At 34.5% G+C, this 15,734-nt stretch overlaps 1 protein-coding gene across 1 annotated transcript in view; it reads left to right on the forward strand.

Annotated features, from left to right (window-relative positions):
- Window positions 1–4,076: 4,076 nt before the first annotated feature.
- ACACA (acetyl-CoA carboxylase alpha) overlaps window positions 4,077–15,734 on the forward strand; it is a 217,361-nt gene continuing 205,703 nt past the window's right edge. The window contains exon 1 of the mRNA XM_051994076.1: window positions 4,077–4,323. Coding sequence (XP_051850036.1) covers window positions 4,097–4,323 — 227 coding nt within the window. The 5' untranslated portion in view covers window positions 4,077–4,096. The remainder of the gene's footprint in view (window positions 4,324–15,734) is intronic.

Below are 15,734 nucleotides of genomic sequence, written 5' to 3' on the forward strand. Positions count from 1 at the left end.
CCTCCCCCACCCCCCCATGGTAGGTTGACCAATACATGTTAAATAAGTTAAAGTATAAATTAGATACAAAATAAGTATACATGTCCAAACAGTTAATTTGCTGTACAAAAAGAATCAGACTCTGAAATAGTATACAATTAGCCTGTGAAGGAAATCAAAAATGCAGGCAGACAAAAATATAGGGATTGGGAATTCTATGTAATGATTCTTAGTCATCTCCCAGAGTTCGTTCGCTGGATGTAGCTGGTTCAATTTGTTACTGCTCCATTGTAACTGATTTGGTTGATCTCATTGCTGAAGAGACCTACGTCCATCAGAATTAATCATCATATAGTATTATTGTTGAAGTATATAATGATCTCCTGGTCCTGCTCATTTCACTCAACATCAGTTTGTGTTTCTCCAGGCCTTTCTGAAATCATCCTGTCGGTCATTTCTTACCGAACAATAATATTCCATAATATTCATATACCACACCTTATCCAGCCATTCTCCAATTGATGGGCATCCACTCAGTTTCCAGTTTCTGGCCACTACAAAGAGACCTGCCACAAACATTCGTGCACATATTGATCTCTTTCCCTTCTTTAAGATCTCTTTGGGGGATAAGCCCAATAGTAACACTGCTGGATCAAAGGGTATGCACAGTTTGATAACTTTTTGAGCATAGTTCCAAATTGCCAGATGTATTGACAGTTCTACCAACAATGTATTAGTGTCCCTTTAACATTGTTTTAAAAAAAAATTTTTTTTTGAGTTCCATATGATCTCCTCTGTTCTTTCTTTTACCTTCCCTTTCCTTGAGGAGACAAACTCTCAGACCTACTGCCTTTCCTCTTAACCTTCTAGGGGGAAAAATATATCTGTATATAAAAGAAAAACAAAAGTTTCACTTATGTAGAGGACCTGTTATAGCACTGTAGAACTTATAGCATTGTAGGACTATCCAATTAAATACATACATATATATATGTAGTATATATGTATGTAGTAAGAAATTTCCTATTTCATGACTCTTGATAAATTGTTGCTGTCATTCTTTTAGCATCTAGCTTTTATGAAAATTGCTTTGCCTCTTTAAAAGGATCAGTATTCACTTACAGCTTTTTTTTTTTCACTTACAGCTTTAAAAAATCTTTCTAAAATAATGGTTCTTAAGCAGTTAACATTCTTTTTGAAGATGAAAAAATTTTTTTCAACATTTACTTTCATTAGATTTTGATTTCCAACTTTTTCTTCCCTTCCTTTCCTTCTCCCTCCTCAAGATAGCAGTCATTCTGATATAGATTATACAAGTACAATCTTATTAAACATATCTCCATATTAGTCTTTTTTTTTTTTTGGCTGAGGCAATTGGAGTTCAGTGTCTTGACCAGGGTCACACAGTTAGGAAATGTTAAGTGTCTAAGGCTAGATTTGAACTCAGGTCCTCCTGCCTTCAGGACTAGCTGCCCCTCATATTTGTCATGTTGTGAAAGAAGAATCACAACAAAGGGATAAACCACAAGAAAGGGGGGAGGGAGAGTGAAAATAATGTACTTTAGTTTGTATTCAGACTCCATAGTTTTTTTTTCTCTGATATGGAGTAGCATTTTTCATCATGACTCTTTTGGAATTGTCTTATATTCCTTAAGCAGTTTTTACATATGTACTATAAAGGGAGAAGAAATAATTTTGTTTTCTAGACCCAATAATTCCTAATTTTGGTGTTCTGTTGTTTGATTTAACAGTATATATTTCCTTCATGATATCCCACTCCCCCAAAGTTCTTTACGGCATTTAGTTATTTTTGGAATGAAAATAAAAATTTTTTCAATTTAATTTTAAAGTTTTTTTGTTACTTGTAAATGAAAAATTTTGAGTTCCAAATTTTTTTCCCCTCCTTTTCTTCCTCCTCCCCCATCTTTGAAAGGTAAGTAATTTGAGATTACACAGGTGTAGTCATGTAAACCATGTCCATAATAACCACACCACAAAAGAAAATGCAAGTCAAAAAACCTTCAAGAATAATAAAGTTTAAAAACTAACCGTCAATCTGCATTTAGACTCTTATCAGTTCTTTCTCTGGAGTTGAATTGCATTTTTATCAGAAGTCCTTTAGAATTGTTTTAGATCATTGTATTGCTGAAAGTAGTTAAGCCATTCACAATTCATCATTGTGCAATATTGATATTAATCTATACAGTGGTCTCCTGGTTCTGATTATTTCATTTTGCATCAGCTCTTGTAAGTCTTCCTAGACTTTTTGAAAGCTTCTTGCATAATAGTGGAATGCAAATAATCCTTATGAAATATACATGTTGAAATATCACAGAATTAGTGTTAGAATACACTTTAATGGAGCAAATTGGCTGCAAGTTGTTTGATACTGAGTTAAACACAGCTCTTTTGAAATTTGTTGATATTAAAAGTTAATTGAGTTCTGTTTGCTGGAATGACTATTGTATCCCATATTTGAATGTTGTTTTTAGAAATACTTTTTATTTTCCATACAGTGGAGGCAAGTGCCTTTGTTAGGTATTGTCTGTCCACACTCAATAAGATACTTCGTTGAAGAATGTCTGACTTATGTTAAAGGATATCTTCATAGTTTTTGACACTTGATGATAGATAAATTCAGAGCTTCCTTACATTAAAGCCATTGTCAGGAGTACATAATTTTTGTTGGAAATGTCTGTACATATAATTCAATGCATAGTGAAATAAAGACCAATAATTGGATCATTTTTGAAAAAAATTTTTCCTGGGATTTGTTCCAGATGTGTGTCTCTTTTCTCCTCATATGTGTATACACATATGCATATACACATGTATTAATTTAACACGCTTTTGAGTGAATACTAAATATAACATACTTTGTTAGATACTTGGAGATATCTCTATATATCTGCGTCTGTGTGCATATGTACACCTATTAATATGTCATGTACTTATGATTTCATTGGTATAGAGACTTTCCACCAATGAAGATCATAAACAGTCTTTAATTTAACATTTTTAAATGTTAAGAAGTGGAACTTTTAAAAAATGATATATTTCATGATATATACATAATGATGAGAATGATCTCGAGTCAGAAAGTCTTGGGTTCAAATCTCTAGTACTTACTAGTTTTACTTTGTCTAGTCCCTTAACTCTTTGAAACTTAGATAATGAGACCTAGAAGTAGATATCTTAGAGTTCATGCAGTACAACCCTGTCATTTTATAGATGAGGAAATTGAGGCCCAGAAAGTCGCAGTATCTTGCTTAGAATCCCATAGGTAGGAAGGGATCCAAATCCAGGACCTCTGATTTCAGTGCCAGTTTGAGAGAGGTTATTGAGGAAATGCCTCAATCAGTGAAATCTTGTGTCCTTGACAAAGTTGATATGAATATTATCTACCCATAGTAAATTTTAAAAGTATGACCACAGTAAGTCTAGCCCCCTAATTTTATAGATGTGGAAACTAAATCCCAGAAAGTTGAAGTGACTTATCCAGAGTCCCACTGGCAGGAAGGGGCAGAACCAGATGACTTGGTTTTTAATCAAGCAGTAATAATACACATAGTTTAAATATCACTTAAAAAAACACAATAAAACTTCACATACTAATATTATATGTAGAACCAGAAGTTTTCAAAGACTACATTTGTAAAGGTTCCCTATTATAATTGTAACTCGTACAGTCCTGAGTTATTGAGGGATATAGAAATGACTTGAGAAACTTGGAGAAATGGACAGCTAGATGGTGCAGTGGATAGAGCACTGGAAGTTGAGGAAGATCTGTGTTCAGATCTGATCTCAGACACTTAACATGACTAGCTATATAACCTTGGGCAAGTCACTTAACCCCAATTGCCTCTCCCCCCTCCCCCCCAAAAACAACAACTACAAGAACCTTGGAGAAAAAATATGAAGTTTTGGGGAAAGGATGGGATTACTTACTATTTACTAGTTAGGAGTAGGTGGTATCACACTAAATTCATTCCCATATTTGGGAAAATAAAAGCACTGAAATACTCAAAAAGTATTTCTCTAATCATACTTTTTTCCTACTTGATTAGTCAACTTTTATGTTTTCCTCTTAGCTCTAAGGGCCTACTTTGACAACATAATGGATGAGTCTTCTCCTTTGACCAAGCCTCTGGAACTGAACCAGCACTCTCGATTCATAATTGGCTCTGTATCTGAAGATAACTCGGAGGATGAGATCAGCAACTTGGTGAAACTGGACCTGCTGGAAGAGAAAGAAGGATCTTTATCACCAGCTTCTGTCAACTCAGATACTCTCCCTGACTTGGGACTCCCGAGTTTACAGGATGGCTTGGCCTTACACATGAGGTATGATGAAATTACTTATTGATTAATTATTTGATTTATGCTACATGAATAAATAGATAAATTATGGTAGGGATGAGAATATTTTACTTGGAGTACATTTTTAGGAAGAATCTTATCTTTTTTCTGCCTCCCTCAATCCTTAAATGCCAGGGCTTTGAGAAGTGATAGAGTTCAGGATTTGCTATATTGTTTGCTGCTTTGACTAACGTTTTTGAAATTATCTAGGTGATTAAATAAGCCCTGTATGTTAGCAAATTTGTTTGTAGTATTCTTTCTCTAGACTCTTATCTTATCACTAAGTTCAAAGAGGATTTAGAATCATAAGTTTAGAACTATAAGGGACTTTAGGTGACCTAATTCAGTCCTCGCATTTTATAGGAATCTCGGGTCAAGTAACTTATATAGTGTCACAGACTTTAAGTATTGTCTTTGGGATTCAAACCCAGGTCCTCCTATATCCAATTCCAGGTGGTTTTAAAATTTTTTTATTAAAGCTTTTTATTTACAAAACATATATGGGTAATTTTTCCAACATTGACCCTTGCAAAACCTCCAATTCTTTTTACTGTACCATGTTATCTTTCTGATTTGTATATCTGGCAGTAAACAGCTATATTAACTATGGTGTTTTGTAGGCTTAAGGTAGGGTTCCACTGCTCTCATCTCTTTAAAAATAAAATTATTTTTGTCTTGTGAGAAATATTTATTATTGCTGCTATTTTAGACTTGGATTGACTTTCATGGATTAAAAGACTTAGATAATAAAATAAAATGCTATCACTGTTATTCCTAGGAGCATCTACATCTGATGGTCATAAAATCAGTCACCTTAAAATAAGACCTTTAAAACAGTAGAAGTACATTCCCCAAATGAAGTCTTTCTACCTGTTCTTTGAGGCAGTAAGTGTCCATTCGTTTTTTAAATAGTTATTTGAAAGCCACCTTCCATTGTTGTTGGTTAGAGAAAAAGCTGGAAGGAATGTTAGAAGCTCCCTGGTCCAGCCTCTTCATTTGACAGAGGAGGCAGATGAGCTCTAGAGATGAAGTATCTTGTGTGAAAGGGTTGAGTGCTTAAGCTATTTGTTAAATTGAGATCAGACCCTTGGGCTTTTCACTCTGCATATACTTCTGTCTTCTGAAAGCAGGATCTTTTGTAGCAAGCTTTGTAATGGGACAGGTTGGTCACGTGGAATATTTGTGGAGTGCCAAATAATAGAAAGCCGGAGAGGACCTTGGGGATCTGGGAAGCCAACTCCCTCATCTTACCTGTGGTGAAACTGAGGCCCAACGAAGAATGGGAACAAAGTCATAGAAGTTGTATTAAGTGGAGTTTGAATTGGAACCCAAGTCCTTTGCAAGAAGCCTTTTTGTGTAAAATTTCCCAAGTTACTTCACAACTGATCTTAAAAGAGGGAAAGGGACCCACGTGTGCAAAAATGTTTGTGGCAGCCCTTTTTGTAGTGGTAAGAAACTGGAAACTGAGTGGATGCCCATCAATTGGAGAATGGCTGAATAAGTTATGTTATATGAATGTTATGGGATAATATTGTTCTGTAAAGAAGGATCAGAAGGAGGATTTCAGAGAGGCCTGGAGAGACTTACATGATGAACTAATGCTAAGTGAAGTGAGCAGGACTAGGAGATCACTATATACAACAAGAAGACTATACAATGATCAACTCTGATGGACGTGGCTCTTTTCAACAGTGAGATAATTCAGGCCAGTTCCAATAGAGTTGTGATGGAGAGAGCCATTTGCACCCTGAGAGAGGACTGTAGGAATTGAGTGTAGATCATAACATAGCATTTTTTTTTTTTTTTATTGTTTGTATTTTGTTTTCTTTCTTATTTTTCCTTTTTGTTCTGATTTTTTCTTGTGCAGAATAATTGTGGAAATATGTATAGAAGAATTGCATGTGTTTAATATATATTGGATTATTTGCTATCTAGGGGAGAGGGTGGGAGAAAGGGAGGGAAAAAATTTGGAAAGTAAGATTTTGCAAAGGTAAATGTTGAAAAATTTCCATGTCTACGCCCCTCCCCCGCCCTGAGGTAATTGGGGGTTAAGTGACTTGCCCAGGGTCACACAGCTAGGAAGTGTTAAGTATCTGAGGTTAGATTTGAACTCAGGTCCTCTTGACTTCAGGGCTGACACTCTTATCTACTATCCCCATGTATATGTTTTTGAAAATAAAAAGCTTTAATAAAAAATAAGAAAAATGCACAAAATGAAGTACTGTGATATTAAAACATGCATAATTTTTTTTCTTTCCTTTCCTTTTTTATTATAGCTTTGTATTTCCATAATATATACATGGATAATTTTCGACATTCACCCTACAAAACCCTGTGTTCTAATTTTTCCCCTCCCTTCCTCCCTTTCCCTCCTCCCTAAGTTGGCAAGTGATCCAATACATGTTAAATGTGCAATTGTTCTTTTTTTTTTTTAAATTTAATAATTACTTTATATTGACAGAATCCATGCCAGGGTAATTTTTTTTACAACATTATCCCTTGCACTCGTTTCTGTTCCGATTTTTCCCCTCCCTCCCTCCACCCCCTCCCCTAGATGGCAAGCAGTCCTATATATGTTGGATATGTTGCAGTATATCCTAGATACAATATATGTTTGCAGAACCGAACAGTTCTCTTATTGCACAGGGAGAATTGGATTCAGAAGGTATAAATAACCCGGGAAGAAAAACAAAAATGCAGATAGTTCACATTCGTTTCCCAGTGTTCTTTCTTTGGGTGTAGCTGCTTCTGTCCGTCATTTATCAATTGAAACTCAGTTAGGTCTCTTTGTCAAAGAAATCCACTTCCATCAAAATATGTCCTCATACAATATCAAAACATGCATAATTTTTAACAGTCACCGTTGCAAAATTTTGTGTTGAAAATTTTTTTCTCCTGTCTTTCCTCTCCCTCTGTTAGCCAGCAGGTTAATATATTAAATATATGCAATTCTTCTATATGTATTTCCACAATTATCATTCTACACAAGAAAAATCGATTCAAAAAGGAAAAAAATGAGAAAGAAAACAACAATCAAGCAAATAACAACAAAAAAGGTGAAAATACTATGTTGTGATCCACGTTCAATCCCAATAGTCCTCCCTCTCTCTGGATGCAGATGACTCTCTCCATCACAAGTCTATTGGAAGTGGCTTGAATCACCTCATTGTTGAAAGAAGCCACTTCTATTAGAGTTGATAATCGTATAATCTTCTTGTTGCTGTGTACAATGTTCTTCTCATTTCTAGCATCAGTTCATGTAACTCTTCAGGCCTCTCTGAAATCATCCTGCTGATTGTTTCTTGTTGAACAGTAATATTCCATAATTTTAATATAATACAACTTATTCAGCCATTATTCAACTGATGGGCATTCGCTCAGTTTCTAGTTCTTTGCCACTACAAAAAGGACAGCTACAAACATTTTTGTACATGTGGGTCCTTTTCCTTTTTTTTAATGATCTCTTTGGTATGTAAGTCCAGTAAAGGAACTGTGGAATCAAAGGGTACTCATAGTTTTATAGTCTTTTGGGGTAGCTATTTTTTTTGAAAGCAAAGGGAATTAACATTGATATAATCAATTATATTTGAACTTAGTTTCTAAAGTCAGCTGATGAAATGTATGAGAGCAGGTACATTTTTTTTTAAATTTAATTTTATTTAATAATAACTTTATATTGACAGAATCCATGCCAGGGTAATTTTTTACAACATTATCCCTTGCACTCGCTTCTGTTTCGATTTTTCCCCTTCCTCCCACCACCCCCTCCCCTAGATGGCAAGCAGTCCTATATATGTTAGATATGTTGCAGTATATCCTAGATACAATATATGTTTGCAGAACCAAACAGTTCTCTTGTTGCACAGGGAGAATTGGATTCAGAAGGTAAAAATAACTCGGGAAGAAAATCAAAAATGCAAATAGTTCATATTCTTTTCCCAGGGTTCTTTCTTTGGGTGTAGCTGCTTCTGTCCATCATTTATCCATTGAAACTTAGTTAGGTCTCTTTGTCAAAGAAATCCACTTCCATCAGAATACATCCTCATACAGTATTGTTGTCAAAGTGTATAATGATCTCCTGGTTCTGCTCATTTCACTTAGCATCAGTCCATGTAGGTCTCTCCAAGCCTCTCTGTATTCATCCTGCTGGTCATTCCTTACAGAACAATAATATTCCATAACATTCATATACCACAGTTTACCCAGCCATTCGCCAATTGATGGGCATCCATTCATTTTCCAGTTTCTAGCCACTACAAATAGGGCTACCACAAACATTTTGGCACATACAGGTCCCTTTCCCTTCTTTAGTATCTCTTTGGGGTATAAGCCCAGTAATAGCACTGCTGGATCAAAGGGTATGCACATTTTGATAACTTTTTGGGCATAATTCCAGATTGCTCTCCAGAATTGTTGGATTCGTTCACAACTCCACCAACAATGCATTAGTGTCCCAGTTTTCCCGCATCCCCTCCAACATTCATCATTATTTTTTCCTGTCATCTTAGCCAATCTGACAGGTGTGTAGTGGTATCTCAGAGTTGTCTTAATTTGCATTTCTCTGATCAATAGTGATTTGGAACACTTTTTCATATGAGTGGTAATAGTTTCAATTTCATCATCTGAAAATTGTCTGTTCATATCCTTTGACCATTTATCAATTGGAGAATGGCTTGATTTCTTATAAATTAGAGTCAGTTCTCTATATGTTTTGGAAATGAGGCCTTTATCAGAACCTTTAACTGTGAAGATGTTTTCCCAGTTTGTTGCTTCCCTTCTAATCTTGTTTGCATTAGTTTTATTTGTACAAAGGCTTTTTAATTTGATATAATCAAAATTTTCTATTTTGTGATCAGTGATGGTCTCTAGTTCATCTTTGGTCACCAATTTCTTTCTCCTCCACAAGTCTGAGAGATAAACTATCCTATGTTCCTCTAATTTATTTATAGTCTCGTTCTTTATGCCTAGGTCATGGACCTATTTTGATCTTATCTTGTTATATGATGTTAAGTGTGGGTCCTTGCCTAATTTCGAGCAGGTACATTTTTGAGAGGATATTAACTAGTATTCCAGAGACCATAACATTCTGATGCTTTTTATAAATCTGTGATCTCATTAGTGTGAATACTTCATCATTGAACATTTGTGCCTATTCTTATTGTGTTAATCTTGGCCATGTCCTTCCATAAATCCTCTACATAACTAGTACTGCACAGAACCGAGGATGTCCTCAGATTTTAATGTTTTATGAATATAACCACTGTAACCCTTGGGTTGTCCATCAGTCATTTTTCAGTCTTATTCCTTGATTGACTTTCTTTTCTTTTCTTACCTGTCACTGATACCATTTCTTGAGCATGAGTCATTGATAATATGTTGCAGTTTATTTGCACCCCCTGTATGTCTTTTCGTTGTCGTTTAGGTTAAACTACATATCAAAGTATCTTACGGATTTACACACATATACTGTTATTCCAGTTTACAGAAAATTTATAAGATTTTAGGAATGAAAGAAACATTAAAAGCCAAACCTCCTTTGTAAGACAGGTGAGGAAAATGAGGTCTACTGAGATTAAATGACTTGCCCAAAGAAATAAGCAATAGGCTCAGGATTCACATCATGGTCTTTTAATACCATCACATTAGATAGAAATTATTTGAAGTTGTTCTCCATACTTAAAAGGTAGTACAATTTCAGATCACTCCATGGTTCTCTAAACATAGTTAAATACAGTTGGAATTATAAGGATTTGTGCTTAGTACTCTTAGTACTCTAGGAAGAATTTAAATCTACCTTCAAGGTATATGAAGGTATCTACCTTCAAGTTTACTAAATCTGCTATTACACTGGAAGAGGGATTTGTCTTGTATGGCATATTTTCACATTATGTCTTGGGGGGGAGCAGTTTTATGAATTTCTGTGTTATGTGATTTGAATCTCCTGATGATTGAAATCTCTCCTAACTATATTGAAAAGGCACCTTTTTAGTCTTGTACATATGTAACCTGTATCAGATTGCTTGCTGTTTTGGGGAGGGGGAGAGGTAAATGAGGGAGGGAGAAAGAAAAATTCAGAAGATAAGAGTTTTAAAAAATGAATGGTGAAAAGCCAACTTTTTGCTTAAAGCAAATGCTGAAAGTTTTCCACTATTTATGTTGAATAAGTCTTAGCAAGCTTTATGTGCATGAATTGTTGCTTTCTATAAATACATATTTTCAGTATAAAACCTGTTGAAATGTGAGAAAGCAATTCTCTTTTGGAGGAGAGATGGTGGTTGAATTCACACTACCATTGATTTGTATTCAATTGCAATCTTAATGTATTTTTGGTCTCTGCAGTGGAGAGAAACATCATTTTAATGAGAATATCTATCATGTACTTTTGAGGGAATATTTTTTTCCACTATTCAAAAAACATTTATCAAGCACCTTCTCTGGGTCAGAGAGTGCCTCATTGGTGTTTGGCTACACCCAAAAGAGAAGTGGGAAGTTTGATAAGTGATTGCCTTTTTTTTCTTTTTTTGCTGAGGCAATTGGGGTTAAGTGACTTGCCCAGGGTCACACAGGTAGGAAGTGGTAAGTGGCTAAGATCAGATTTGAATTCAGTTCCTCCTGATTTCAGGGCTGGTGCTCAATCCTCTGTGCTACCTAGTTGCCCTGTGAATGCCTTTTTTTAAAGTGCTTTAAACTCTTTGGAAGAACCTAGATAGTGAAAGAATAAGACTTCTGTGCAATATCAAGTTATGTTCATATTTTCCAGGAATCTGAAGTTACTAAGTTAATAAAAATAAGAAATGTGTTCTTTACATCATACACTCACAAAAAGTAGTCAGTTAATGTAATATTTTCTGGCAAGTTAATTTTTTTTTCTTTAAATAGCTTCCCCCTCCTTCCCCCCAATACATGCAAAGATAGATTTTTTTTTTTTGGCTTTTTATTTTCAAAGTATATGCATAGTTTTCAGCATATACCTTTGTAAAACTTTGTATTTAATTTTTTTTGGCTGTCTCCCCCCATAAAGAACAAATATTCAATATGAGTTAAACGTGCAATTCTTCCAAACATATTTCCATATTCCTGCTTTGCCACACACACACACACACACAAAATCAAAAGAAAAAAAGCACAGGAGGAAAAAAAACAAGCAAATAAGAATAAAAAATGGTTAAAGTACTATACATTGATCCACATTCAGTCTCTCTCTGGATGCACATAGTTTCTGCCAAGTTAATTTTTTTTTCTTTAAATAACTTTTTATTTTCCCAAATACATGCAAAGATAATTCTTAACATTTACCTTTGCAAAATCTTGTGTTTCAAATTTTTTTCTCTCTTCTCCCTTTCCCCTCTCTTAGACAGCAAACAATCCTATATAGATTAAATATGTGCAGTTCTTTTAAACATTTTTTATATTTGCCATGCTGCCCAATAAAAATCAGATCAAAAGGAAAAGAAAAAACAAGCAAATAAAAAAAAAATCGATGTTGACATTCTTTTTAGAACTAAAGGGTAAAATACAAGTCTGTTAGAATTGCCTTGGAACCCCTCATTGTTGAAAAGAGCCAAGTCCATTATAGATGATCATCACATAATCTTGTTACTCTTTGTTCTGCTCATTTTCATTTAGTATTAGTTCATGTAACTCTTTCCAGGCTTTCCTGAAATCAGCCTGCTCATAATTTCTTTTAGAATGATAATAGTCCGTTACATTCATATTCCATAATTTATTCAACCATTCCCCAACTGATGGACATCCAGTCAATTTTCAAGGTTACCATTAACCTTGGAAAGTTATTTTTTTTCCTTTTGGCAAGTTAATGTTTAAAAAAGTGTTTCTTTATATTTATATAGATATAGATATGTACATCTATATATGTATATATACACGCTACATATATAGATATATATACTTATATAGATAATCACATATACATATATACATGTATGATATTTAATATTTCATTGTCCCTCAATTACATGTAAATATTTTAAAATATTAATTTCAGAAATTTTGAGTTCTAAATATTTTTTCCCGTTATGATTACCAACTGTATTTCTCTCCATCCTATTTCCCCTCTGTTTATCCTGCTCTTTTTCTCCTTTCTCCTTGTCTATCCTGTTAGAAACAATTTTGGACACCAAATAAGGGGTAAATGAACAAACAAGTCATTCGTTTCTTGTAGTAACTGAATAAATATTTATACTGCTTCACTCATCCTAAGTTCCTGCAAGAAGCGAATACTAAAGTGAAGATGAGCTTACACATTTTTCCAGAGCAAGATCAGCCTTTTATCCCTGATCCAGGACCCATTTCCAGTCTCCATTTCCCCAGTGGCTAGGGAGATGAGGTCAGCATTCTTTCCCTATCCTCCAACAATTTACACCCCTTAATATGTACCCCCCTTCCATTGCATACATTGCAGGACCATTAAAATGAGTCTTAGCTCCTCCTGGGGTGAAGTTAATATTTCTGAAGCCATTAAGCATGCATACTCTAAGCCAAGCTATGACCTTGTCATACTTTCAGCTTTTTTTTTAATGCTCAACAAGTTTTGTCCAGTTTTATCAAGTTTCAACTATTTTCAGGAGTTACTTTGCGGCTCTAAATTGCTTCTGGTCCCAAAATTCTGGCTTCCTCCATAAGCGAACATAACTTTCTCACAGTCGTCAAAAATGTCTTGCTTCTGATATTACCTTCCTGTATCTGCCCTCAGTTCCATCACCTTTGTTCCCCTTTACTCTTCAGGCCCCTTCTACTGCTGTTTTTCTGTAGAATAAGGTAGATTCCTGTACCCAATTGACTTCTTATGTTATTTCCTCTTTGAGCCAATTTTTAGGAAAGTAATGTCCAAGAGTTCCCCTCTTACCCACCTTTCTTCTCTTCTCTGTAAAAGCTCTTTTGTGCCTCTTTTATAAGAGATTGTTTATCCTATTCTGTCTCTCCCTTTCTGCTTTTTCCAATGCATTACTTTTTCTTATCCCTTAATTTTATTTCAATTTAATTTTATCCCTTCATATTCAGCTTGCATCCATGCCCTCTATGTAGACTTCTTACAGCCCTAATAGTGATAGTTTTTAAGAGCTTTAAATATCTTCTCATATAGAAATGTAAATAGAAATGTAAATTAATCTTATTGAATCTCTTTTGAATTTCTCTTTCCTGTTTACCTTTTTGTGCTTTTTTTTGGAGTATTGTATTTGAAAGTCAGATTTTCTATTTAACTCTGGTCTTTTTATTATGAATTCTTGAAAGTTCTCAGAGAATGTCAATTTTTCCTCCCTGAAGGATTATACTCTATTTTCTTGGGTAGGCGATTCTTGTAATCTTAGCCCTCTGAAATATCACATTCCAAGCCCTTTGATCTGTTAATATAGAAACTGCCAAATCTTGTATTATCCTGACAGTGATTTTATGATATTTGAATTGTGATAATTGAACTGTTTGCAATATTTTCTCCTTAATCTAGGGGCTTTGGAATTTGACTATGATATTCCTGGGTATTTTCATTTTGAAATCTTTTTTCAGGATGTGGTCAATGGATTCTTTTTTTTTTTTTTTTTCCTGAGGCAATTGGGGTTAAGTGACTTGCCCAGTATCACATAGCTAGGAACTGTTAAATGTCTGAGGTTAGATGTGAACTCAAGTCCTCCTGACTTCAGGGCTGGTGTTCCATCCACTGCGCCACTTAGCTGCTCCATGGTCAATGGATTTCTGTTTTACTTTCTAGTTATAAAAAATGTCTATATTCTTTTTTTGATCATGGCTTTTGGATAGTTTAATTATCTTGTATCTTTTTCAGATCACTTGAGATTTAAATTGAGAGATTTAACATTTTCTTCTCATTTTTCATTCTTTTGCTTTAATGTTGTTTCTTGATATCTCATTCATTAGAATCCGCCTGCCTAATTTTTAAGGAATTATTTTCTTCAGTGAGATTTTGTATCTCCTTTTCCATTTGATTAGTTCTGCTTTTTAAAGTTTTCTTCAGTGAATTTTTGTTACATTTTTCCTCATGTGGTCAATTCTGCTTTTTAAAAAGTTCTTTTCTTCAGTGATTTTTGTACCTCTTACCATTTGGCCTATTCTGTTTTTTAAAGGGTTTATTTCCTTTAGTATTTTTGGAATATCTTATTTGGTGTTGCAATTTACAATCCTACTTTTTGTTTTACTTTAGAAAATTGCCAGGTTTTGGGTTTTTTTTTTCTTTTTGACCTGATTTTTCTTGTGCAGCATAATAATTATGGAAGCAAGTGTAAAAGAATTGCAGATGTTTTAACATGTATTGGATTACTTGCAGTGTGAGGGAGGAGGTAGGGGGGAAGAGAGGGAGAAACAAATTTGGAACACAAGGTTTTGTAAGGGTGGATGTTGAAAACTATGCATATATTTTGAAAATAAAAAGCTTTAATAAATAAAAAAAAGATTAACAGATATATCTTTCTGGATGATCAGTCACAGAAAAATTTTAGAATCCTGGCTGTAAAGGATATGGCCTTGTATTGCTGTTCCACCAATTTTTTTCCTGATGAAATATCAAGTATTAGAAAAAGTTAAGGCATGGAAATGTCCAAAAGGCACTTGGTGATGAAACACTAAAACACTGGATAGGACCTTATTTGAATTTGATTTCTTTCTACACCAAAGTGTTGAATATTTTTGTGTTCAGCTATCCTTTGTTTTTTTCAGAGAGGTTGAGGTTTGTCTGGTGCCTATTCCCCCATTCTCCATGCTTGTCCATTCTCATGTACCCCAGTGATGAGAAATAGATGTACACTCCCTTTCTTCCTACTTAAAAAAAAATATATATATATATATTCCTCCTTTTCCTTTCTTTTTCCTCTTACTACTCTCAGAACAGAATCATTGTACTAGTAGTACCCTTTTTATTTATTTTAAAATACCTTCAATACTCTATGAAGACATTAAAAGATTCCACAGACATACTTGTTTCTCTTCTCCTTGTTAGAATGTTAGTACTGGGTCCTTTTTCATTTTCTTTGAATTGCTTGAATAAATTGATCTTTCTAGGCTTTGTTGGGCACTTGTTTTTGCATTTCAAAGTCCTTGTGAAGGAAGGTTGCAAGCATTTATAAGCATCTCCTATGTGCCTGGCATGTGCTAACTATGCTAAATGCTTTATATTACCTCCTTTGATTTTCACAACCATTGGTGAGTTGGTTGTGATTCTCCATTTTACAGTTGAGACTGAGATAGACAAAGTGGAAGTGACTTGCCCAGAGTTGTATATTTAGTCAGGATCTGTGGCTAGATTTGAACACACTGCCATAGGTCAACCTCCAAAACACTCCCTGAAATCATCTCTTTTTACCTTTCTGGGGGTAAAGTAGCGCTGGCTTTTTAATTTGAAATTCTTTCTACTCCTCTGTTCTATTAAG

The sequence above is a fragment of the Antechinus flavipes genome, chromosome 4 (genome assembly GCF_016432865.1).
Source record: "Antechinus flavipes isolate AdamAnt ecotype Samford, QLD, Australia chromosome 4, AdamAnt_v2, whole genome shotgun sequence".
Classification (NCBI taxonomy): domain Eukaryota; kingdom Metazoa; phylum Chordata; class Mammalia; order Dasyuromorphia; family Dasyuridae; genus Antechinus; species Antechinus flavipes.